We start from the raw sequence: 26,940 nt of genomic DNA, 5'->3' as shown, positions 1-26,940 counted from the left end.
CGTTTTCCTTCAGATATCTGCTACTGATGGGCTCGATAATAATCACGGAAATGGAAGTAGATATTTTTGGTCTAGGGTCTAAAAAATACACTATAATGGCACCCTAAGTTCAATATTAACACAAAATTTCAAAAAGCGAACATTCTTACTTTTTAATATCATGCAATTTGGGTAAAAAAATCAATAAATTAGTGATCCGCTTGTGTATTTCCACGAGGAAAAAACAGAGATTTGAAATAAATGAACTCGTTGCTTACTTTTTGTTTTGAACGTATCGCTCGCCAACCCGAAAATGTAATAGGGTGAAAAGTGTGAAACATTTAATTCCAACCTTTCATAGGGCCATAGGGCCATAGGGGTAGCTTCTTCGCAATTAGAAACGCAAGTGCAATCAGATAGGTGCTGAATGGAAACTTTTAACCCATTTCATTATTCATGCGGTTGTTGTCAGATGATTATCAACCATGGTTTCCCAATTCATTGGAAAGAAAAGAAAGAAATTATAACAAGTCACAAGGCATAACTTAAAAGTTGATTTTCGATTATCTACTTGAAAGAAAAATAAAAGTGAAAATTTGACAAAATTTAGATCACCAAAACCAATTCAAACAGTAATTATACATGTTTTCTCCAACCGATATCTCATCACCATCTTCTTCTACATAGCCGATTTAATATAACCAAAATCATCCCGACTGCTAATCAGAATCTGGCTCTTCAAAAACAATGTCAGGAAAAGATTCAAAATTAGAGTCATCATCAGCAACCATTGTTCCTTTTTCTTTTCCGAAAATCGGCTTAGTAGTAGTAACAACACCTTCACTTTCAACTACACTATCACCGCCTGTAACAGAAATGACTGCATTACTTGATCCTGTTTCAACTCTAGTTTCAAGACTAGGGTTACTGATACCGGAACTAGGGTTTAATGCACCACTACCAGGTTCACTGATTCTGTTAGTTGTATTCTCCATTTCAACCTGACTCGAACTACCTGTCTGAACCAGAAAACCTTTTTCTGAAGTACCAGAAACAGATTCCTGGTTTCTCTCAGGTTCCATTAGAATCTCATTGCTGTAATCTTCATCTGAAATAACTTCATCGTCACTCTTTTCAGCTGAACTTTTTTTATTTCCCTCTTGTAAATTTTTCACAGAAGGTTCATTAGCATCTCTCATTTCCTGGTCAGTAGTGTTTTTTGTCGGAGGAACTTCAGTTTCTTCCCCATTTCCTAACCAGCTTTTGTACAAGTCATCATCTGGATCTGGTTCAGCCATTCCTAGTATGCCTCTTGAGAGTGGGTTACTCGTCTGCTGAGAACCAAAGAACAAATTATCTGGGAACTTTTGGTTGAACCCTTCATTCGATGGGTTGTGGCTGCTAGAATCTACCAGTGGAAGGGCCCGTGGATGTATGAGCACTTCCAAGGATAAGAGAGCACGGGCACAGAATTCAGCAAGCTTTGTTCCCGTTTCTTGCTTTCCTGCAACATCAGATTCAAGATTAGGGTCGGACCGCATTAAGGCCACGAAATAGTTCTTATTGTCTCTGTAGATGAAACTTAGTTTAGAGACTGCAGAGAGCTAATTAAGGAAAGTTAGAAAGGAGCATCCGGAAAGCTTAGAAGATTACCTCTACGAAAAAGGTCAAGACCTTGAGATAAATATGGAGGGCGAACACGAGCTGGAGAAAGAAAGGATGCTAACAGCGCATTCAATGCGACAAGTTGAAAATCAGCCCAAGTTGATGTTTGCTCATTATAAGTGAGGGAAGCATTCTTTTCTTCGTTGGCCCATCCTCCTTCGCAGACATTTGTTGCTACAGTTATTAGAAGAAAATCAACGTTTGAGCGCCAACACTCTGATTTCAAGGCACCTCCCTACAAAAGTTCATACAAGTTACTCAGTCAAGCAGAGATAATCTATGGAAGGATCTGATAGTTTGAAAACAACGTTATACTCCATATACGAAAAAATGAAAATCTTAACTTACTATGTTTCCTTGTTTATAGACATCAGTTTTTTAGGTAGAAATAACTATTATCAAGTTTATAAATACTTCACCACTGTAAGAAGAGCTTCAAGTGCGCGTAAGGCAGCGATTTGCACAGAAATTGGAGTTGCCGATTTGGCTTTGAGCATTTCCACTTCCAAATCAGTTCCAGTCCTGTGATCCCCACTTGTAGTTGCATGTTTCCTTTTCTTGTTGCCGGAAGGCTTCAGTGAGTAAGTTGCAGGTTTTGACATGCTGGAAGAAGCAACATCACTTCCCTGGAAAATAGACTCTAAATCAACATATGCATTGTTGATTACTTCCTGGGCAAGGTATAGAGCCATTCCTGCTCAATATCATACTTTACGAATTAGTCACGCCATTTAACATGAACAGAATGAAAAGATTATCAAGGTGTATATATAGAAAAGAGTCGGATCTCTAGGTCATTGAATTGTTGTTTTGGAAGTTGGATGCACAAGAAACTGATTCAAGTACTCTTTCTGCTCTCTATTTAAGTTCAAACAAAAAAGCTTTTGCAACTCCGGTGGTTCCGTCGGTAATGGTCATGGTCATGGTGGAAGTTGCACAGAAAAAAAATTACGCACACAAATCATAGAACAGATTTTAGTTTCAAAGAAAATAAAATCCTGCTATCCTAGTTGGTTGATTGCTTAAGAAAGATACAGCTTTGGCTTTGAAACATAAGAAAATAAAAAGGCTCTATAGGGAAGTCCTTTCGTACCGACGCCCATGGACAGCAGCAAAGTCTGCATTATTGAGTAAACCTTTATTCTCAGAGCAGGGAATCCACATTTTCTGAAATACTCTGTTAGAAGTCGGACCACATCTGCAGCATAGGGTAATAGTTGACTGCGAAAGAAACCCAGAAAGGCGATTAGAAAACGAAAATATAATTTGTTTGGTTTATTTACTTATCTGTTTACTTTTTTTTATTTAATATATTTTCCTGCACACATCATACGAATATCATGAGGATAAATAGAAGATCTATGTGGAGATAGATAAATCTTCTGACTATGTGATTTTGTATTTTGGTTACCTGCGTACTCCCTTAATTACAGCAGTCAGAAGATCCAAGCTGTTTAATTGTAAATCTGGAAGCACTGAACAAATAAACTCTTGTTGGGTTACTGTCAGGAAGGCCATTAAGGAATCCGACAGAGAACCATCCACCAATAGCACTCTCCTAATGAGCGCTAGTAAAGGGCGAACAGGAATAGTCACCTGGAAGGCAATTATGAGACATTTTTTATGCTGACTCACTTAAAATCAAAATGTTCTAAACTAAGAATAAGTTAAAATGGAAACCATATGATACTATAAATTTGTACCTGGACAGGATAAGGAACGGTCAGCATTTTACAACAGCAAACCATTAACGTCGATACTCTGGATAGTACCATCTTCTCAGACTTATTTGCTGCTTGATTTGAGGTCTCCACTGACGCATTTCCTCCTAAGGGAGGAGGGGGTTCCTTTCCTGGTGGAACCAACAGTCTACTAACTTCTCTCGATCTTATTTCTGCAACATATAAGCATAGACGGAAATTTTAATGGTGCAGATATGAGAAACATAACTTGGTTGTGGGGTACCATGTGTTGCGTTTCGTTGCAGAGAGCAGGGCTCTATCCTTGGTCATGAGGTTCTCGGTCCTCGTTAATAACCACAGCGAGATTCTAAGGGGAAAAAAAGTGCAAAGAAGAAACCCAACATAGTCAAGAGTTTCCTACTGTATACCTTCTTCTAGGCCCTGGAAGACATCAGTAAGATGACTATTGAGTGATATTAACACTTTTTGCATCATCAGAGACCAGCTTTCCTCATCTCCTTTTGCCTTTGGGAGCAACGCTAGGCAATAAGCGGATTTCTAAATAAAGAACAAAACACTCTGATTAAACTCCAACTGAACGAAAGATGAGCACCATCTCTAAGATCAACTAGAACTACAGTAGATAAATTCTCCAATAACTGTCTAATGCAAGAAGCCAAGAGAAAAAAAATATTACTCGCCTTTGCCATATTTTCACTGCATTTCCCTGACATAATTTTCGAAACAATATCAGATTCAACCTGCCAAATATGTCAAACTTGCTTCAGTATAAATTCATTAAGCAGGCAAAACTAGGAAAGGAAATACAGGATTCGAAAAGCAATATCTTCACGTCTAAGATATACTGGTGAAGACAAGTCTGTCTTCTACAAGCTCTATTATTGGTAATGCCAGATTTTTAGGGACTTTTTGGCTTTTTGCCATCGTGAACTATGTTTTTTACGGTATAGTATATAATCCTATCTTATTTTCTTCATCATTCGAGGTTTTGAGGTTCCACAAGAGTAGTTATTTGTTACAAACTGTCAGTGAACCATGTCAGAATCACTTGTAAGAAATAAAACTAGATTGGGAAGATAGTGTAAACATGGTGTAAGAATGAATAGACGATACGTGGGTGTTTTTAGACAATAGAAGATACCTATGAGTTGTAAAGGGCCTAGCCCATCAGCCCAGTTGTAACAAACTTGTAACAGAAAAGTTAGTTATGAATCTAACAGATTCATAACAAACTCTTTCTCTCTCTATGAATCTAAAATTTCTATACTTTCATCTTTTCTCATGGTATCAGACTTGGAAGAATCTAATTTCTCAGTTTTCTCTCTCTAATTTGTGGCATATCAGAAACAAATCTTCAAAGCTAAGATCTCTTCATTAAGAGAACAACTTCAAAACACTAAAAAGGGAGATCTAACAGTCAGTGAATACTTGAGAAGGATTAAATCTTTCAGATTCTTTAGTTGCTGTTAATGACAAAATTTCAGAAAAAGAATTATGTCGAATAGCCTTGAAAGGTTTAGGAAAAGAGTATAATCAGTTCATTATAGCAACTCATCAGAGAGAGTCCAAAATAACATTTGTTGAACTACGAACTAGGATAATTCACCATGAACAATGGTAGAATTCACAAAGTGTTGAAGAAATAAGTGATTCAGCATACTTTGTGAAGAAACAACAGAATCAGCAACAAAGTTATAGTCAAAATTATAGACAACAAAGGAATTATCAATTACAGTCAAGAAATCATCAATCACAGCAACAAAGAGGTAATTCTACTCAAGAACAACAACCAAATACAACTTACTATCATAGAAAAAATTCAAATAGACAAAAGAATAGACAAGTTCAGTCTGGTGATAAGGCAACAGACTTCGATTTCACAAGCATTCCTTGTGGTATATGTAGAAGATGGGCGCATTTGGCATCTAATTGTCGTTTTAGGTACTCTCCTGATGAGTCTAACAGATCATATCACAGTAACAATGTTTCAAACAGAAGAATATACACTCAAAAGAAGCCAAGTTCAAATAAAACCACGTGTAAAATAAGTGGATGTAGCAAAACAACCACATTGGTTGGACTTTAAATGTCAAAATTTGTGCTTCATTTATGAATTCAAGTATATCATTCTTGAAGTCATTCAGAAGCGATATAAAAAGAGGACATAATAACACATAAAAAGCCAAAACACAATAAGAGGCTGAAACTGAAGTGCTCTATATTGAAAGAAAACAATGTTATTGTGAAAAAGTGCAGTTGAAATTCTTGACGTGAAAATGCATGAGAAAAACTCACATTGTCATAATGGCGATGTACAGAAGAAGGAAAAGAGCAGATAAGGGTGCATAACAAATCAACTGCTGCTTCCTGCAGAAATAGCAAAATGTGCATAAACGTTCAATATAGAAGTTATATGTACATAATATGCATATATTTGATCTGATTAAGTGGGGAAAAGGTAAAACTTGTTTGCTTGTTTAATTTTCTTTACTTGCTAAAGACTTATCATCTTTGCAAACAAAGCAATTCTGTATTCCTGCTGAAAATAATGGTTCTCTTGAGTCTTGTCTACTTTGATTGCATGTTCAGATAATAACGATAAAACATCCATAGAGAAGAATGACTTGAAGGGCACGATGACACATGCTACTAAGTACTGACCAGTACTGCCTCTGAGGAATCTTCCGCTAACAGCTTCAGTATAGGTTGAATAAGCTTCCCCGCATGGGACGTTGCATCTTTCTTCAAAGTTGAAAATCCAGCCAACCTATTTTTTGAAAGTAAAATCCCGTATAAATTTAGTTGTGTGGCAAACAGCAACTGAAACTTGTCATAAAGTATCTATACAACAACCAACTAGTTAGCTAAGTGTCTTAATACTTACTTGTCAAAAAGTATATATCCAACAACCAACATAAGTAAAGTATATCTATAACATCAGGGTTCCTGTTTCCCTTCTCAATCCCTCCTACTAGTAGCCAAATTTTGTTTTCTAATCTATACAAGTACTATCTATAACACACCATTAGGTTATTCACCCGTTAAAATTCAAGTCCATGCTCTAAAGATGGAATTCCACTCAATATACTGAGTTGGGTAACTACCCGACAAGCTTGAGTCAGATTTTCGCATAATTTTATGTGTATACACTGCTCCATACACATTTAAAATTGCAATAAGGATATTGAGAACAACTCATAATTTGACAAGCACGACAATGTAAAGTAAACAGACCTTGTAAACATATCTGCTAGAGAAGCACAAGTAGCCACCTTTGCAAATTGAGAATCTGACGAAGACTGCTGAAAACACAACATAACATTCAAGTAACTTTACAATGTATGTTCATATGCACCGGAAAAGAAATACAGAACGTCAAATATAAAAAACTATAATCATCATACATCCACACAGGAGAATTTTTAAGTCACATTGGAATAAGAAGATATAAGACCTGAATTTGTAAAAGGAGCCTTTGGTACCAAACTGAATAAGATGCTAGAAATCGATCAACACTGCACTCTTGACAAGTAACTCCAATCAAACAAATTCCTGCCCAACATTTATCTGGCTAGAGCACAAATCAACAATAAAAACAACCCTTAGCTCTAAGAAGTTTAGGGTTATACTTCTTTCTCCTAATTAGCAAAAACCCACCAAGAAAAATCTAAACTTTATTAACAATCAATGAGAGAAAGTAATGAAATTTGCATATAAGATTACCATTTTGCTTGAAACAAGTAACAGCAATCGTTCAACCCAAGTATCAACAGTAGATTTCCACTTATCCATATGACTTACTTCAACTTGTTCACTAAAACATTCAGAAAGAAGTCCATGCGTTTTGATTGTAGAAACCACATTTGATAGCTCTAAAGGACTTGAAATTGGGTGTTTTTCATCAGGTAAATGATTGTTGATTATTGAACGAAGTAATTTAGGTTTCAATCTAATATCGTACATGTTCTGATGATACTCAAACACCGCCATTAAAGATTACTTCTTCAACTTTCACAAACCAAAAGAGGGAAATAGAAAAAGAGAATCTGAAAGTGGGGAGTTTAGAATTAGGGTTTTGTTTTCTGATAAACCCTAAAAAACAGCACAGTAGCCGTTACCAAGTTAGTTTCTAGGGTTTATTTACGTTTCAACAGAAAGGGAAAAAAAAAAAAGTTTTAGCTCAAAACTAGAATAAACCGAGGGCTGCGTCTGTAAGAGACTCAGGCCAGTCCGTGTGTCTTCAGACTGGGACAATTCAGTGATATCAGTCTAAGGTGCTGTTTGTTTTTTTTTGAAAGTCTGAATCTGAATTGGCTGAATCTGAATTTTCTGAACTGAATTGGCTGAATCTGAATTTGCTGAATTAGTTTACAAGTTAGATGTTTGTTTTCTAAATCTGAATTATTAGGTCTGAAATAACATTTTGACATTTATACCCCTATTTGTTATTTTGGGCAAACAAAACCCTAATCTCTATTTATCCTCCCTTTTAGAAAACCCTAATCCCTCTCCCCCTCTTTCTCCATCTCTGTGAGAGAATAAAAACCCTAAAAGTAACCTCAAAAAAAGAAAACCTAAAAGTTCCTCCCTCCTTCTACATTTCTCTACACAAAACCCTAGGGTTTCGTCTCACCCTCCCTCTCTCACTCTCCGGTTTTGCTTCTGTTTAGAAGACAACCAAATTTCACTTCTAGTTCTAGAGAGAGAAAATCAGAAGAATCTCTCTCTCTCTCTATCAATATCTGATTGTTTGTTAATAATGGCGTTTAGAAGAACTTTAATTAACAAAAGTTTAGATTCGAAGGAGAAGTTTAATCGTTTAATTAAATGTAATTATTCATCTTCTTCTCCTCCAAATCTTCCACCTTTCGATTATGAGCCGAAACTGTATAAAGGACCTTTAACTGATGAAGTTCTTCAAAAAAGGAAGAAATTTCTTGGTCCTTCTTTGTTTCATTACTACCAGAAGCCTGTAAGATTCCACCCCCTTTCTCTCTTTTTGGATTTTACTTAGTAGAGTGGAGGATCTCTCTCTCTCTATAACGTTTTAGTAGTTTTGAGTCTCAGATCTGATTGTGCACTGGAGTTTTGAAATTAGGTCACTGATACAATGATTTGTTCATCTCAAGGTGGATTTTGGGTTTTTTTTTGTAAGGTTGTTGGTGGTGGAGCCGGTATGGTTGGTGGTGGTGGTGATTGTAAGGTTGTTGGGGGTGGAGCCGGTATGGTTGGTGGTGGCGGTGTGGGTGTTGCCGTGGTGGTATAGGCGGTTGGTTTGTGGTGGTGGTAAAATACTTGGAGAGAAGTTTTCTAATTAATGGGGGCATAAGTGTCATTTTGACTCATTTCAGATGATGGACCTTGTTTCAGACTTCTTTTGAAGTCTGAAAAATGTGGAGTATTTTTCAGCTCATTCAGACATGGAGCTAATTCAGCCAACCATTCAGATTTCCCTAAATTAGAAAAACAAACATCTGAAATCTGAATTTATTCCAATTCAGATTTCAGATCTGAATAATTTTAAAAACAAACAGCACCTAAGGCTTACTGAGAGTGCCAAAAGAGGAGCGAGAGGGGCGGCCTAAGAGCAAAAAAAGCAGGACGTCTTTAGAGGCACCCTGTGATCAAGTCCCTTTTCCTTTGAAAGAGTACATATCTAAGAATGTTCCTTTGGAAATGCTGCTCCGCAGCTCTTTCAGCGCGTCTACGTATAGATAAATATATCGGAAACCAATTTGAGTTTCCTAATTGCTCACATATATCGAAAACCAATTTGAGTTTCCGTTCTGGAAACCCTTCGTGAAAACGAGGGTTTCCAGACCAGAAACCCTTATGGACGAAGGGTTTCCGATCTGGAAACCCTTGTCGCCTTTGTCCCCTTCGCCGGAATTTCTGCCGGCCAAGGGGAGCTTAGAGAGAGATAGATTGAGAGAAAAGAAGAGAGAGAAAGGAGGAAGAGGAGAGAGAAAGGAAGAAGAAAAGAGAGAATGGAAGAAGAAGAGAGAGAAAGGAAGAATTTTTTTTTGTTTTTTTTTGTAAAGGTGGCCGGCCGGAATTTTTTATTCCGGCTGGCAACCTTTCGCCGGAGAAGAAGGGTGAGGTGGACAGAGGTGATGTGGTAATTATTAGATGAGGTGGACAAAGAAAAAGAAAAAAAAATAATTACAGAAATTTCATGGGGGTAAAATTGGGAGGTTGAAAAGAAATTGGGACCATTTAAGAGTTTTTTGAGGCCAAAACGAATTGTCGGACACAATTGGGGCCCCAAACGGCGAGTTGGTCACAACCCAAAAATTATCTCCATCTCATGAACAAATGAGACTATATCCAAGTAGTGATGGTTTTCCTCTATCTCTTTTAGGGTTACCAAATCGAAGACAAGTGATTTATTCAAATTCACAACCCTCTTTAGGGTTAAAACTTACAAAAAATCATCACTTCAGATTTTTTGCATGAAGAAGAAAATACGACATCAAAAAGAGAGGAACATGAATCTAAACAACATAGTCTTTTATGATGTTGGGTTTGATGAAACAAAATGACTCAAAGGGAATACGACATCAACAATCCTAGTCTTCAGACTCATCAAATCTCCATACTCTCCACTAATTGCTATGTTAAATGTGTATTGCTCTGAAATTCAAATAATCATGAGTTCGATTTATAGGGATTTGAATGTAAAAGTTGAGGGATTGTGTGTTACAAATAAAGTATAGATTTCGCTAGGTCTTGCAATGAGCTATAAGGTCCTGGTATAGCCTTTTAGTATTTCTCAATGACCTTAAAGGTCAACTTTTGTATTTATGACAGTAAAGTGTTCTCTCTCAATCATTATGATGTAATTTGATTTTGTATACACATAATTAAGATCAAAGTTATTGAAAATGTTTGAACTTCATTCCATCGCTAATAAAATGAAAGTTACGTTCTCAAAAAGAAAAAAGATTCTGAAGTCGCTCCTCGTTTTCTGTCGATTAACCTCCTTATAGCATAATTTGGGGGAACGCATGCGAACTGAAGGGTTTTTTTATTGAGAGAAATGAAGGGCTTTAGTGGGGGTTATTCGTTCGGATCTTTTGTGAGATCTTCAATGTTTTTAAGAACTTCAAAGTTTAGTGTTATTGGTTCCGACCTTTTTTTAAGAACTTCAAAGTTTAGTATTATTGGGTCCGACCTATTTAAGAACTTCAAAGTTTAGTGTTATTAGTTCAGACCTTTTTTTAAGAACTTCAATTTAGTGTTATGGTTCCGACCTATTTAAGAACTTCAAAGTTTGATGTTATTGGTTCCGACCTTCTTTTAAGGACTTCAAAGTTTGGCGTCACTCATTTTCAATACAAAATTAAGAACTTTTAATCAAAGATCCGACCCAAGACCTTTTGAAGACAAATTTACGTACTCACAAATTTATCGTATTCAAAGTTTTATCTACTTAGGCGTTTCTTTGAAATTCTTACTACAATGGGTGTACATAAAAATATTGGGTTAAAATAACCACCCAAACCCTTTTATCTCTCCATATAAAAGAAGCTACCAACCCTTGGCGCCAAAACGTGAGACCCCCTCTTGTTTTCCTTCCCCGCTGCCGCACATCTCTTCCCTCTCCATCCGTTGGACAAATTGCAAGGTACCTTCTTTCAACTTTTTCCCCGGTTATCAATGTGTATATGCTTCTCTCTCTACCAGGAATATTTTTTTGATGAAATAAACTAGCAATAAAACAAAACCATCCATACAAAAATATCTAATTTAAAGCGGAAATAAAAGAGGGTGTGACATTCCAAATTCTTTTATGACAATTGTTTCTACCCTATTGAGCAAGAGCATCGGCATTGGCGTTGCATTCCCTGGGAGCATAAAAGAAGACTATATCTGTGAACTGATCTTTGAGAGCAACAGATTGTGCTATGACTTGTTTGAATTGTCAGTGCAGTCCATCACTTTTGCTGTTAATGTACTGGATTAAGTTTTGATTGTCGATTTTTATGTGAACATGTTGGATGCGCAGTTGAATGGCCCATGAAATGTTAAAGTGAATCGCCATACTTTCACATTCTTCCGCATTTTGACCCCAAACTGTGTTTACTGCCGCTATAATGAAATTTGCTTCTTCATCATGTATGATACATCCAATTCGTACTGGTTCTGAGAGTTTCGGGAAGGAAGCTTCTACATTGACTTTCAGGTATGGTGTCGATGGAGGTCTCCATTTTTGTTGTTGTGGTTTGTCCCTGCATTTGTTAGTAATAATAGATTCAATTTTGAGTGTCGTGGTCGAAGTGTTGTTGGTACGAGCGATCACCTATAGCGGGGTTTGTTTGTTGGCCGAAACGCAGTTTTCGCACCTGGCTTTCCATATAAACCATACTATTTTGGCATATAAATTAGTTGTATCCTCATCCAAAATTTTCCATTGTTGAATCCAAAGACTTACCGTGCTTAATTGTTCTGATCTGACCTGAAAATTGAACCATATCACTCTATCATAGTTGCAGTGTAACATCACATGGTCTAGAGTTTCATTTTCATTGCAATTTATACAAGAGTAAGAGTTGCCAATGTACTTACCGATTTTGTCCTTTACTTGTAAACTATTCGTGCAACATTTCCACAAGAATAGTTTTATACGAGGTATCATGTTCATGTTCCAAATGAAGAACTAGTCGTTCTGATCATGCATCGGTCCAGAGCTACTTGTTCTAAGATAATTATACATAGATTTAATTGAGAGACTACCGAATTTTGTGAGCGTCCATTTTGTCGTGTCCTCCTGGACTATCTGCAAATTAATACTTACTATCGAGCTGCAAATATCACTATCAAAACAGTTGTTAATCAAATTCATATTCCAGGTATTATTTGTGATGAGTTGGGCAACTCATTCAAGATTCGTGCCGCTCTGATTAGTGAGAGGGGGGATGGTTAGGTATCCACTAATTATGCCAGATATTGATGTGACTCCCATTGATATCGCAGAAGATGAGACCATCCACTTGACTGAACTGTTTACTACTAGATTTCCAAGGCCAGGATTGGTTAGCTTTAGGAGGTGTAGGTTTGTGCGATTTGGAGAAATATTTACCTTTGAGAACTTGGACCCAGATCGCCTGGGGATTGTTGAGCAAACGCCAATTTAGCTTGTTTAGGAATGTTTGATTATCAAGGAGGGGGAGACGAAGCACTAGTCCACTTAATTTAGCTTGTTTAGGAATGTTTAGGAATGTTTGTTTAGGAACTTCCACACTATTAGCTTGTTTAGCTTGTTGAAAAAACAAACTAGTTGCATGGCTTACAAATGGGGGACCAGTTAATAGTGTAGAAGATTTTAGATTTTCCCCACCAGAAAGTCTTTTGAAGGGACTCGATGATGTTATAAATGCCTTTAGGGATGGCAAAGCACTGCATTTGGTATCGGGGAATGACTGCTGCAACAGTCGATATAACTATCGAGCGACCAGCTTGAGAGAGAAGATTAGTTTGTCACTTAATTAACTAGTTTGTTTTTTCATCTGAGTAAGAAGAGACTTGAAGGTTTGATAGGTTTGAAAAGGCTCGATAAGCTTGATATTTCAAACCTATCAATTATTTTGAGTTCTAAGTAATTAATAGGTTAGAAAAGTACTACTAGCTTTCCAATCAAGTAATAAGTTTGATTCCAACTAATAAGTTTGATTCCCTATGTATGATGTCAATTTTCCTTAGTAGCCCCCAACTTTGTAACTAGCTTCTAGGCTAGTTCCCTATTTTATCAAAAATATCTAGATGGCCTCCTTTTTCAGATTCTGTTATAACACCGTTAAATAGTCATCACCTTCAAACATTAAATCTTTTTTTTAACCCTCCTCTCTCTCTCTCTCTAAAAAGATCCCAAAATTTGAATTAGGAGCCCAGCCTACCCCCCCAATAATTGAAATACTCCCTCTGTTCCAAATTGAATGACCTAATTTCTATTTTGAATTGTCCCATTTTAGTGTCCTATTTCTAAAAATAAAGAAAACAATCTTTTGCTCTTTCCAATAATACCCATTACTATGTATTTAATGACAACTTTATTTAAAAGTAAGTTCAATTTTTTCATTGTAAATTAAAAAAGTTAATGAGGATACAATTGGAAAACTAATGTTATTTTTTAAAGTCAAACTCTAATTAATGATTTTCCCTTAAAAAGTTAGGTTTTCAAAATAGGTCATTCATTTTGGGAATGAGGGAGTAGCAATTTCTTTCAAAAACTATTTGCTTAAAATGCCATTTCCCCAAAATTATTCTTTTCAAAAAAATATTTTCACATAATCATGAATCCAAAGGAATTTGCTTTAGAGTCCATAGTGTCCATACAGATCCTTCATCCAAACACACCAAATATACTTGCACTGGTGTTTATTTTTAGATAAGAGGCCCTCCTCTTAGATAAATCCAAAACTTCAGACAGAAAACAACAATCTTCCATATACTGTCTAACATGTATAACCAATAATCTAATCAACTCAGACAGAAAACAAAACTTCACTTTATAAATAGAAATTGTAACTTTAATCTTTGATATAACCCCAAAAGTAACCTAAACCCAACTAAGGTAATCGCTCAAGTAGGTTTTCCTAAATATATGGGTACAAAACCCATATGGAAGGCCAACGTTAGCATGTAGAGGACAGACCAATGCAAAAACAAGAGAGAAAGCTAATCTAAAAGACAGCGCTGGTAGACCCAGTAGGTTAGCTACGCATGTAAGATAGACCACAGACCGTAAAAGTGCCTCCATCCTCTGTTGTTACATGACCCTTCAAGTAAGACAAAAATCTAAAGCAAGACAGAAAGGCGAAAAGATGTCATTCTTCTTCGTCTTCTTCATCATCGTCTTCGTCACCTTTTCCCTGCAAACAAGCAAAGGAATTCGATACAGTTAACAGGGAGAAACTGGACAATTTATGCCATTTTCTATGTCCCTTGAAGGCAAAAATGTAATCTACCAGAAGAGATCTTGATTAGTAGTCTAAACCGTCCCAAGCTTGTTTTTTTTGCTCTAGACGTCATATAAATATGATACACGACTAAACTCATCACAGGCGTTTCTAGAAATCTATTTGCGTACCTCTTCATCATCTTCATCTTCATCTTCACCATCCTCGAAATCTTCATCAGCTTCCTACACCAGTTAAACCGTAAATTGTGAGAAAAGGGGATAAAAGAGAAATTCTGTGCAAATATTAATGCCAATGGGTGAAATCTCTTAAACGGCCAAATTGGAAAGGTGAAAAAGGTATCTTACATTGTTAAAATATTTTAAAGGATTGGGCCATAAATCCTCTTTGATTATTTCAGCAACCTGTAGCCATATAAATGAACATTTAAGTATCAGGAAGGATAAAGATTCCATGGCTATAGGGATACTTGCTTTAATGATCAAAATTGAAAAGTGAGTATAACAAGAGGAAAAACATAGTTCACATGGCTGGATGATATAAAAAGAAGCAGGAGTTTACCTCGTCATGAAGCAATTCCACGAGTTCTTTATCTTGAGTCTCACTGAACCAGGTAAAGAAGCTGTACTCACAACAAAATATCACAGATGACCAGTTCAATAGTATTAGTTATAACTTGAACAAAGAGACAAAACAGTAAGACATACTATTATAATGCTAAAAGAATACAAAAAACAGAACAAAACAAACCTTTCTTCAACGAGGGGTCGCTTGTTTCCCTTTTTCTCATGATTAGCTCCATTGGCGATGTCCTTAAAATGTAAGAGACGGGTACGTGAATTAACTACATGGTTATAACAGAGAAAAAGTGGCTAACGAGTAACAAATTTCTCTTACCATGCCCTCCTTCCACTTGATTTTGGTACCACTTATCTTAGTATTTCCTTCATCAGAGAAGGAGAATGTCTTTGTGAGGCTTTTGTCTTCAAAGTAAGGATTCTGATCGAAGTTCTGCAAATTACATGTTTACAAGAATGTCAAACGCACTGTACAACGTAAACAAATTTTCAATCAATTTTCATCAAAAGAAATTCATATTGAAGAAAAAGAACTACTTGTTTTATAAAATAAAATAACATAACAAAAGCTGAAGGAAGAAACTCACGAAAGTAATCGAGTACCCAGATTTCACATCTTTAAAATCTTCAACATCCAAAGAACTTAGGTGCTTGAAAACCTGTGCCAAACAGTGAGAGCTAAATGTTATTTTGAACCATTGTATCGATTTATCAGTATGCAATTCAAAGAAATAATCTTGATATCTTTCTCACATCTTATTATCAAAACAAGGCTTTTATCTCATTGGGAGATGTTACTCTATATTCAATCGAAATAGTAGAACTCTACTAGTATCTAAGAACCCTAAAAGCACGAACTAATAAAACTGAATAGCATATTTCCTGCCAATTTGACATTCAAGATGAGGAGCATTAAGGACAAAAAGTTAAACCTTCTGGTCTTCTTCGTTCAAGAGATCACCAAGTGCAGGATGGCTCAAAAACTGCAAGCAAAGACAGAAAAGGTATTACAAAGTTTACATATTGAACTATCCAATACTAAGAGAAACTAGGTAATAGGGGGAGGATGGATCACGTACAGCAGTTAACCAAAAGTCAGGAATGGATTTAATGATCTCGCTCCTTTTATCATAGACAGGCTTCCTGATCACGTTATACTTCTGTTCCACTTCCAACACTTCGTCGCTTGCTTTCTCATTTACCTATTAGTCACCCACAAACACAAACACGTAAGTTTGTGGTTTTACACTTACCCCTTACCAGATTGCACATTAAAGAACGCACACAAAAAACCGACTCAGTGTACAATATACTTGGTCCTAAAACCCAATTTAAAAGGGGACTGTACGAGAATAACTACGATCGACTACATTCATCAACAAAGAAAAGAGCTCTTCATAGAAAAAGACTTGAATAGTTGAATAGCTAGTACATGGCTCAAAATCACAGATAGTAAAAAAAAATAAACATTAAAGTAGAGATCAAATGAAAAGATACAAATTTGACATAAGGGAGCTAGGCTTTTATCTGAATCGAAATCCGCCAACCCCACTGACAAACATATGCACTTGAAAAGTGCAGCACCTCTCGAACAGACAGACACAAAACCTTGCTAATTATATGGGCATTTATGTGAGGTAAATTTCAGTAAAAAAAATTGCTTTCAACCTATGAAGAAAAAGTCGGGATTAGTCCCCGAGTACACCCCGACTACTCCTCAGTCCCCATCTTGCCAACTCGACTAGGAGCAAAAACCCTAGTCCCGTGGAATTCCGAGTAAATCCCCGACTTGGTCCGACTAGGACCAAGTCGACTAGTCGGGCCAGTCGGGATTATTTAGCTGAGCCTTTTTTTCTTTTGCTCAAATCGACAAAGGTGGTTTAGAATTTGCTCATTCGGCTTTTCACCCTTCCTCTCCCCTCCAAATATCATTATAACCAGATCGAAGCAATTTTGAAGTTTTCTTGCTCTCCAAACAAGATTCCAAGTTTCTCTATCTTCTCAATCTCTTTTTACTATTTCTTTTTAGAACCCATATTCTACTCTTTTTCTCTATAAACTTAAATAAATGTTAGTTGTTACTGTTTTATACTTCATTAATGTTGTAGAACTTGTTGATAATTATGTGTGCTTCTTAGGGATGAATTTTTAGTGTTTATACTTCATTAAGACCAAATACTTATATTTATACCTATATAAAATTATATATTTATATTCTACGACTAGTCCCGTGTAAATACGACTAGTAGCGACTATGCCTAGTCCTAAGTCCGCCGACTAGTCACCCTTGCCGACTTTTCCAACATAGCTTTCAACAGTTTTGAATCAGTCATCACCGAACTTAAACTAAAACGCTCTTCAATGTTTAAGAAAACAGTTTTCCGCCTCATAGCAAAATATCACATTAACACTCAAAAAGTAAAACTTTGTGCTTCTTCATTCTCCTTTTATATTTTTCTTTAAGTGTTTTTCTTGAATTCTAGACGAAAAGAAGACTGGCCAATTTTTCACATTTGTGATCCGTCTCAAAACTGAAATGTCTACAAATTCTTTGAGCTTACATATGTGTATGCCATGAGGCGAGATACAACCTAACCGCCTTGAGGAGCACCTCAAAGCAATGTTTTTAAAAACATTCAAGGCGTACCCTATTGGTGAGCTATTGACAACACAACATAAAAACATTAGTAGTTTCATTCATTAAACACTTAACACTTCATATTATGGTAGTAAAGTAGAATATTTATGTTATATTTTTACATAGTTGTTATCAATTTCCTTGGAAACATATTCACGCCTTTTATGCATCGAGGCGTACGCCATTTTAAAACATTGCCTTGAGGCATAAGCTTCAACCGAATTTTTAACCATTGATAGCTTTCTAGAAGAAAGAACACAAAAAATCTAGTTGAAACAACAAAACGATAATGGGTTTCCAAAAATTCATTGTTACTATAACACACCCTAGTTAGCTAGATAAACAAAATATACCAGTACCTTGATTACACCAATGGACAATTAAACCAATATATCATTTTCTGAATAAAACTACATTATCAATGTCGATTAAAGCAATCAAATTGTTAGATTTTTTCTGGATTCAGATAACCTACTACAGTTAATTCGACCAAAACTACCATATGAAACACAAAACTAAATCTAACCCACATGTAAGAAGAGAACAAACCCAAAATGAAGAATGAAATATATCACCTTTTCAAGCTCATCTTGAATTTCCTGCAACTTTTCAATGGATAAAACAAGTTCGCCATCAATTTGTTCCTTTTCTTCTTCCTCAACTCTTTCAGAGACCTTAGTCTTCTTTCCTTTGTCTGCAACCATCTTCACTGCTTACACTCAAAAACCCTAACCTCAAAACCCTAAATTTGTTGGAAAAGAGATTGAAGAACGGCAGAGAGAAAGAGAGGTTGTGATACAAAAGGCGAATGTATTGAGGTTTAGAGTTCAGACCTCTATTTAAATGACTTGTTTGATTCTGACGTCACGAGTTGGGCCCACTGGATCTCTTACTGAAAGATGAACCTTCATTCGTTGATTTCAGATCAGACACTTTGAAACGGGAACAATTGTGTTGGGAAATATGTACTTGGCAAAACCCTAACCCTAGTGGGGTTTATGAGTACATAATCATAGACTATTGGGCTTGGGTCTGAGATTTTAATGGGCAGCTCAAGAAACGGAAATATTATGGGCACCGCATCTTTTACTAAGCCCAAACATTTATTATTTATAGGACCCCCCGTACCCATTATTACACCTAGTGCTTTTACTAAGCCAAACCCTCTTAGCTAGGCCTCGGTTTACCTATTTTTACACGTTGTACACAGGGTCGGTACAAATATTCGGGAGAGCCGTCATTAATTGGGGCACTGTGTAATTCATGTTAAAAAAAGTAAAATAAAATTCATAATAGTGCTCAAGAGAAGATTTGATCTCTTTACCTCTTGCACATAATTCAAATGTTTAAGCAACGATCTACAACTTAAATCTTATTTCGAATCTAGTTAGAATATATTTATTACTTTTAAAGTGACATACAGAATCCAAACACCTTCTCGTGTTATTGAGGAGGTATTGGTTGTGGACATTAGTAGACAGGACATATCAATGTCCATCAATGCCCGTGTTGTTGGTTAAGGATATTTGAAATGACCCTGAATGTTTGTGTTTTCCGTTTGAAACACTTTAAAGTTTGTGTTATGCACTTCAAATATCTCCCAGTGTTTGTGTTATTCGTTTGATATACGAAATCACAGACATCTCAAGACAGGTTGGTTTCTTAGACATTTGTAGACATTTTAGTGTAAACTTTGAGAGCTTTTAGAAGGAGAGTGTCTTTGAAAATATCGAAGACAATTGTGGTCATTTTGATAAGGAAGATAATAATATAAAATAATATAACAATATCATAATTTATAATTATTATATTATTATTTTAGTAATATTATTATAATATTATTACATTGTTTTGTTATATTATATTGTAATTAAATATTATAATAACACATTATTAACAACCCTTGTCTACCCATTGTGCATCAATGTCTGTGGATATCCAACTGTCCACAAATATCCATAAGCGTCCGTACAAATCCAAAAATATTTTTTTAAATATTAGTAAGAATATTTAGCTAATAACAATCATAATAATAAAAAAAAATATTCACTACACATTTTGTGTATGGATTAAATATCTTGTCTGTGAACAAAATGTCTTGAGATGTCTATAAGATAATTTGTCTACAACAGATTATTTCAACAATTTTCTTCTTCTTTGGTGATCTTTATAAAGGTAAGACTATTTATTTGAATGGTCACCCAAAAGAAACAAATTATAACTTTCGAGAATAAGGTTATTTTTGTTCTGGTGTGCATGTGCCACTTAACAGAACTTTGATGGTTGTTATAGAGACGAGAGATTAAAGTCGTTATTTAAAAAAAATTGCAGCCTTTTATTGAGATACGTGTGTAAACACGTGATATAAGAGGCGGATCGAGATGAGAAAATCCGACGATCAATACTATTGCAATATATTTGACGATATGTGAAGATCTAGAATATTCAGTTTCATATATTAAAATATTTCTTGTAATATATCTAATATTGTTGTTTGATAATATTTATATTGTTTCCTAGTTCAGTTAGGAGAAAATAAGAAACCTTAAACCTTCTCTATAAATAAGAGAGGATTCTAGGAGTTAAATCATTCGATTATTGTAACGAATCACCACAGTTGTGGTTAATAAAGTATGTAGCCATTCAGGCTTTATCCGAGGATGTAGGTCGTGAATATCCGACCGAACCTCGTTAAATATCTGTCGTCTAATTTATGTTCATCTATCTCCGATTATTATATAATTGTGATTTTAACATGGTATCTGAGCAGGTAGTTCAATCCTGATTCAAGCTTCTGCAATTTTCCAATTATTTTTTTAAATGTTATGATTATATAATCGATCAATCTCTTGGTCGACTTTTTTCAACTCCAAGTTTGTGTCTTGTGACTTCTTTTTTTTCAAGCTTCGTTGAGCAACCGAAACCACCTGAGTTGACACAAGAAGAATGCATTTTCTCTGTCCAAATAGAACACAACAAGAAACAACACTAGCAAAGAAGTACTCCCTCCTATGGTCACACTATTATTAGCAAAATAAGAAGAAATGCCCATATATCCAATCCAGCTGAGCCATTTTCCTTTTTAGTGGAGAACTAGAATTTGTTGCTACTTAAGTGATCATCTACTTTGTTCATATCATAATTGGGATGTCAATCTTCAAGTCATGTTCAAGACCCATCATCAAGTGAGTTTTTTTTTTCAGCCTACTGAAGTAGTCGATTACGTAGGTTGTTATGTCCAATCAAGCCGATTCAAGTCAGGCGCAATTTTGGATGTGATTTCACTATTTTTTTCAAGTTGGACACTTCACATCTTCCGTGCTCCAACTTGTGGGAGGGTATTGAGATACGTGTGTAAACACGTGATATAAGAGGCGAATCGAGATGAGAAAATCCGACGATCAAGACTATTGCAAGATATTTGAAGATATGTGAAGATCTAGAATATTCAGTTTCATATATTAAAATATTTTTTGTAATATATATAATATTGTTGTTTGATAATATTTATATTGTTTCCTAGTTCAGTTAGGGGAAACTAGGAAACCCTAAACCTTCTCTATAAATAAGAGAGGATTCTAGGAGTTAAATCATTCGATTACTATTCGATTATTGTGACGAATCACCACAGTTGTGGTTAATAAAGTATGTAGCCATTCAGGTTTTATCCGAGGATGTAGGTCGTGAATATCCGACCGAACCTCGTTAAATATCTGTCGTCTAATTTATGTTCATCTATCTCCGATTATTATATAATCGTGATTTTAACACCTTTATAAGTCAATATCAAATCTCCTGATCATTTTAAGAGTAGCTAAAATAATAAAAGAAACTCTATTACGAAATATATTGTAGTTCATTTGATCTTAGATGATGGTCTAATCAGTCATTTAAATTCCTAACACTACAAGTAAAAGAGGCTTTAAAGAGCTTAAGATATCTTAAACCAGACAATTATAATGTTTAATCAATTTATCATTATGATTGTGCCTCTTTGAAGAATGTCCTGTCCAGTAACGATTGTAATAACTCTTGGAATCTATGGTGAACATGGAATACAAAAACATAATTAATAAGAAACATGCAAGTTATAGTAGACTGAAATTCACCCAATTGTATTGTTCTCACCTTTTTTTTATGTGCATGTACATATTACATTTGTCTATACACGTTGGAATAATTATGTCCTCCATATGTTTATACATATCTTTCACATAATTGGTTAAAATGGTTGGTGACCTATATTCTTGGCGCACTTGTAAAGCAAAATCACATGCACCTTTTTCTTTTTGTTTCAATACAAAAATGACACGCACCAACAAGGACACCGAGTCGAGCGGAGCAATAGGGTAAACCACCACTTCCAGCGGAGTTTTTAGTTTCAGGCGACGGTTATTGGTGCGGTTTTGTGCTTTTCGGGCAGTTATGGGTGGTTAACAGCCACTATTTAAATTTTCTTTCACGAATTCAGAGGTCTAAACTCTGGAATTCCATCCCAGTCGCTCTATAGGAGTTTTTAAGTTGAGATTTAGTCTCTTTGATTAGTCTACTATCACATTTCTATCTTCCTGTATCTTATTCTTTCTTCATGGCAGAACCAAGTAATCAATTTCTGCAACAATTTGCAGCGCTTACGACTAATGAACGTATCCAGATCACCGTAGATGGGCACGATCTTGCTTCATGGGAAATGGATGTTATGAAAAACGGGGTATTATGGTTCCAAAGTACAAAAAAAGTAGATATAAACCAGGCCGTCTCGAGATTATCTCGTGTCATTCACGGGCCAAACAAATTCAATTTGACTGAGATTAGGGATAATGTATTTCTTATCAAGTTTGCTACAGCCACTGAATTGGATTTGGCGTTGGATAGTTCCCCTTGGATAATACAAGATGAGTTGATTATTTTGCAGCAATGTTCTCCAGAGGTCAGGCCGGAAGACCATGGGTTTGAGTCGGCCTGGTTTTGGGTCCAAATGCATGGATTACCTCCAAGTCATTTGAACAGCACGGTGGTAAATCGATTGGCAGGTTCGATTGGAAATTTTATCCCCACAACCGTGGAAGAAGCATCCAAGTGGAGTTTGTTCGGTCGGGTTAAAATTGAATTAAACATACTTAAGCCACTTCCACAGATTGTTTACTTAAAACTTTCAAATACCAAAATTATGGCAATTTCTTTGAAAATTGAAAAATTACCAAGGTTTTGTATTTACTGTGGAATTATAGGACACACCATGAAGTTTTGTTCTACCATCCTAGCCTTTAATGATCTATTGAAGCAAGATCTTTCTGAGGATCTCCGAATCAAAGTCATAAAGGCAATGAAACCTGAGTATAGTGATGATTTTAAAGTTCCTTTTGGGCTTCGGAATAGACAAAAGGAACTTGAGTCATACGGCCCAGGCCTGTCGGTGGAACTTAAACAGTCTAATAACTCCCCGGCCAACACTGAAGAACTGGATCAAGATTTTGACTATACAATTAAAACTAACTTTGGAGATCTTTTATCTAATCTTTGCAGGACTAGAAAGAGGGGTGTCCCGAATGCTATTGTACCTATGGGTGTTCATCATAACTTGTTATTTCAACCTGACTTTACAGGCACTACCTCGACCAGTAAATCGGGATATGTAGATGTGGATATGACTACTGAGGATGGTAGGGCACCAAAGCATTTTAAAAGATCCACCAGAAATCAATCTCAGGAGAAGAAAGAAGAAAGGGTATCGGCAACCCTAATGCCGACGTCAAAATGAGTTTCTTTGCGTGGAATTGTCGAGGGCTTGGGAACACCCCGACAAGAGAGACACTAAAACAGTTCCTGGGTTCGGTAAAACCCTCTTTGGTTTTTCTGTCTGAAACCAAACTTACTAATTATATTCCTCTTCCTTTCTTTCGTAATTTTAATTTACTTAACTATCATGTAGTCCCATCGATGGGCCGTAGCGGTGGGTTACTATTGTATTGGTCTAATGCTTTCCATTTAGATATTGTTTATTCCTCTATTAATTTAATTCACGTTTCTATTACTTTTCCAGGGTCTAATTCCTGGGATTTGCTTTGTATTTATGGTCCCCCTAATACACAGGACAGACCCCCTTTTTGGAATAATCTTCTTCTTAGAATACAGGGGTTAACAAACCCTTACTGTTGTATTGGTGATTTTAATGCTCTTTCGGATCACAAGGATAAATTTGGTGGTAGTTCTAACATTCCTTTTTTGAACAATTTTCAGCAATTTATTAACAATGCTAATCTTATGGATTTGGGATTTAATGGTCCGGCGTTCACCTGGACTAATAACAAAGCGATGCATCATCTTACCAAAGAAAGATTAGATAGAGTTTTGTGCGACGCTGAGTGGTTGACATGTTACCCAGAGGCAGGAGTTTTTCATTTGCCTAGATATAATAGTGACCATTGTCCTATACTCTTAAAATTGATAGTTGAGGGTCGACCTTTACAAACCATCACCAAATTTGAAGTTTTTTGGACTAAACATGAACAGTACAGCCCCCAATTTCAGGAGCAATGGGATACTACCTCGGGTCCGTTTCTAGAAAAATTACAACAAGTTAAAACTTCTATCATGAAGTGGAGCAAGAGAGCATTCGGTGTCATTAAAAACCGGCTGAATATCCTTAGGACTAGACTACTACAAATTCAAAACCTAGACTCTACTGAGGATCTACTAATTGTGGAAAGCAAACTTCAGGAAGAAATAATTTACCTGGAGGATTTACAAAAAACAAGAGCAGAACAGAGATCTAGGTCTCAATGGGTTCACAATGGTGACCGAAATACAAAAGCATTTCACATCTCAATGTCAAGCAGAAAACAGAAAAATAGGATTCATGAACTAAAACTCAACACTGGAAGTATGTCAAAAAATAAGGAAGATATTGAAAAAGAGTTTGTTTCTTTTTTTCAGAATTTGTTCACTGGTGACCGAGTCAATGACCCTCCAATGGAGGTCATGAATGCTTATAAGGTACTTTCGGCTGATCAACTGGCAGATATCTCGAGGATTCCGTCTTCAGAAGAAATCAAGACAGTCGTAATGGAAATGGGATCTATCAAAAGTCCGGGCCCTGATGGACTTCCATGCTTTTTCTTTCAACATAATTGGGAGGTAATCGGACAGGAACTCATTCTCTATATTCAGCAAGCCTTCTCGACAGGTACATTTACAGGATATAAGGTCAATCCAGCAGCCCCCTCTATTACACACCTCCTATTTGCTGATGACCTTATTGTTTTTGGTAAAGCTAATATACATAATCTTGAAGCAGTGATACAAATAATGGAACATTACTCATCATTCTCAGGACAACAGTTTCTGATTTAATGAAGCAGGGAGGTAAAGAATGGAACAGTGACAACATTAAACAGTGGTTTAATACAACTGAAGCTCAAGCAATCATTCAAACTAACATTAATCTAGTCAACAGGCAAGATACATTGATCTGGAAACCTAAGGAGTCAGGGAAATTCTCAGCAAAATCATTTTATGCTCAAATTAAAGTACTACCAGTGAGATCACAAGAGGCATACGAATTTCCATGGTCAGAGTTTTGGAAGAAAAAACAAATGCAACCAAAAATCCATATGTTCATTTGGAAATTAGTAAACGAAGGCTTGCCAACACTAAGTAATATCCATAAAAGATTACCAGACAAATCAGAGATCTGTAAATTGTGTGAAACAGGTGAGGAAGAGACAACTTACCATTTATTTGGTACTTGCTCTCTGTATCAGGAACTCCTTGATCGAGCAGGGTTGGATGACCTCCAATACATTAAAACAGACCCAATTAAATGCCTATCAATGATCCTCACACAAAAAGGAAAAGGAAATCAACGTTGGTACACATACACTTACCTTCTTTGGTTTTGGTGGAAGACGAGGAACGAAGCACACTTTCAGAGGAAGAAACCAGAGCTGAACAGATGTTGGTGGTTGATAAAGGAAGAACTGAGGTATGTTACTGATCTAGATTTACCCAATGATAACGAAAGTTTTTTGCAGACAAATCGATGGTGCCCGCCCCCTTTTGGAATCATCAAAGTAAATTGTGATGGTTCCTTCAAAGACACAGGTTCTTCATGTGCAGCATTAGCTAAGGATTCGAATGGAAACATATTGGGGTCGAGATCAACAATAACAATTTCTGAATCGCCTTTACAGAGCGAGATAGCGGCGATAGAACTAGGGTTTACTCTCGTTGAGGAGCTGCGGCTCACTGCTTTTATAATGGAGACCGACTCTAGGGTTTTGGTAGATTTGATCTCGGCCGTAGATCCAATTATACCATGGAGACTTGAAAACCGAATCCAACGGATAAGATTGTGGATACATAGGAATCGGACGGAGGTTTTACACTGCAACCGGGCCCAGAATTCGGAGGCACACGAGTTGGCAGCACGTGCTTTTGCCTAATGGCTTTTCATCCTTCAGTTGTTAAATATTTACTTTTTAGTCCTTTCTTTGCTTTCAGTCAAGTGAGGTACTATATTGTAAAACTTTTATTGATTAGTAAGGTTATCTTCAAAAAAAAAAAAAAAAAAAAAAAACAAAGACACCGAGGCAATTTGGTCTTGCTTTCCATTTATCTCACTAGATCAGACTGCCACTAGAGCCACCCACCCACGCCTACTCAATTACTTTATTACCCCCACTGGCCATACATATTCACTAAATCAACACTAAACCACGGATGTCGTAGTTTTGGTCATAATCTTTGTGGGAAGTGGGTTTCTGAAAGACATCAAAAATTAGGTGAAAAAATTGTATGTCCCGCAACCTTTTTCCTTTACCCCAACGACCCTTATGAAGCAATTCTTTTCTTCATCCTCTTATTCCACCATCGTCTCCCTCCCTCTCTCCTTGGCATGTCATTGTGTTTTCTCGCTATCTGATATTTTTTTATTTTTTTATCTTTTTATATAGTGTCTATAGTTCTGATCTCTTTTCCTCTCTTTGGTTCCTTGCTTTATCTAATCTCTCTATCTCTGCTCCCTTTCTCTTAGAGCTCTCCCTCTGATATCTCTCTCCGGTTTCTTATCCCCTCCTCACTATTTTGAGCGAGAAAAATATATTTTTCGTCGGAACCTCCTTCCTCTGAGACGAAAGGGAAAGATTTCAAATGCAATCCTCATATAGGGTTTCGTCTGACATCCTAAAATCCTTGAGGGATGTTTCTGGCGAAACCCTCCTCAACAGTTTCGTGGTTGATCAACCACGAGATGTTCAGTAAACATCTTGTGGTCACTTGACCACGTAACCTTATAACCCTCGTTGGGGGGGGGGGGGGATTTAGCATTTTCTCTTCATTTAGATGAAAGGGGTTTATGCCGAAGAAAATCGTTCCCTTTGCAGAACAACAAGAAGAATAAAGGAAGCGGAAGAGATGGGGAAACAAAGAGAGAAAACAGAAGCAAGAAATTACGGTGG

General features: G+C 36.3%; 2 protein-coding genes across 6 annotated transcripts; both read right to left on the bottom strand.

Annotated features, from left to right (window-relative positions):
- Positions 1–520: 520 nt before the first annotated feature.
- Positions 521–8,973, bottom strand: LOC147532531 (uncharacterized). 5 transcript variants are annotated; one of them, XM_086646523.1, is made up of 14 exons: positions 8,885–8,973; positions 7,071–7,616; positions 6,802–6,918; positions 6,582–6,649; positions 6,009–6,114; positions 5,643–5,714; positions 4,028–4,087; positions 3,755–3,884; positions 3,348–3,538; positions 3,056–3,240; positions 2,738–2,865; positions 2,064–2,338; positions 1,633–1,879; positions 521–1,483 (listed from the first exon to the last, which is right to left on the bottom strand). In XM_086646523.1, exons 2-14 carry the CDS (start codon positions 7,335–7,337, stop codon positions 699–701), a joined length of 2,631 nt encoding a protein of 876 aa, XP_086502649.1. In that variant the 5' UTR covers positions 7,338–7,616; positions 8,885–8,973; the 3' UTR covers positions 521–698. The 5 variants fall into 5 exon arrangements, with proteins under 5 accessions (XP_086502649.1, XP_086502650.1, XP_086502654.1 ...); XM_086646524.1 differs by having other exon boundaries at positions 6,582–6,646; positions 8,885–8,902; XM_086646528.1 differs by lacking the exon at positions 8,885–8,973 and having other exon boundaries at positions 6,582–6,646; positions 6,802–6,914.
- Positions 8,974–13,838: 4,865 nt separating this feature from the next.
- On the bottom strand, positions 13,839–18,470 carry LOC147532530 (NAP1-related protein 2-like). Its single transcript, XM_086647797.1, has 10 exons — positions 18,058–18,470; positions 15,924–16,046; positions 15,777–15,827; positions 15,432–15,503; positions 15,164–15,277; positions 15,017–15,078; positions 14,828–14,888; positions 14,614–14,670; positions 14,437–14,490; positions 13,839–14,218 (listed from the first exon to the last, which is right to left on the bottom strand). Exons 1-10 carry the CDS (start codon positions 18,184–18,186, stop codon positions 14,174–14,176), a joined length of 768 nt encoding a protein of 255 aa, XP_086503923.1. The 5' UTR covers positions 18,187–18,470; the 3' UTR covers positions 13,839–14,173.
- Between the last annotated feature and the right edge of the window lie 8,470 nt (positions 18,471–26,940).

Source organism: Eschscholzia californica, unplaced genomic scaffold (assembly GCF_041429995.1).
Source record: "Eschscholzia californica isolate CP2 unplaced genomic scaffold, dmEscCali1.0.p SCAF_6, whole genome shotgun sequence".
NCBI classification, from domain to species: Eukaryota; Viridiplantae; Streptophyta; class Magnoliopsida; order Ranunculales; family Papaveraceae; genus Eschscholzia; species Eschscholzia californica.
The sequence above is the reverse complement of the archived record's forward strand: the minus strand, read 5'-3'. Positions and strand labels throughout refer to the sequence as shown.

Excerpts from the sequence above, each read along its gene's own strand:
- LOC147532531 (XM_086646523.1), bottom strand. The coding sequence starts at position 7,337 with ATGGCGGTGTTTGAGTATCATCAGAACATGTACGATATTAGATTGAAA. Across the intron at positions 6,650-6,801 it reads GGCTCCTTTTACAAATTCAG|CAGTCTTCGTCAGATTCTCA; the intron begins GTCTTATATCTT and ends TTGTGTTTTCAG. Across the intron at positions 3,241-3,347 it reads CCGTTCCTTATCCTGTCCAG|GTGACTATTCCTGTTCGCCC; the intron begins GTACAAATTTAT and ends ATTGCCTTCCAG.
- LOC147532530 (XM_086647797.1), bottom strand. The coding sequence starts at position 18,186 with ATGGTTGCAGACAAAGGAAAGAAGACTAAGGTCTCTGAAAGAGTTGAG. Across the intron at positions 15,828-15,923 it reads CTGACTTTTGGTTAACTGCT|TTTTTGAGCCATCCTGCACT; the intron begins GTACGTGATCCA and ends CTTTGCTTGCAG. Across the intron at positions 15,079-15,163 it reads TCAAGTGGAAGGAGGGCATG|GACATCGCCAATGGAGCTAA; the intron begins GTAAGAGAAATT and ends TTACATTTTAAG.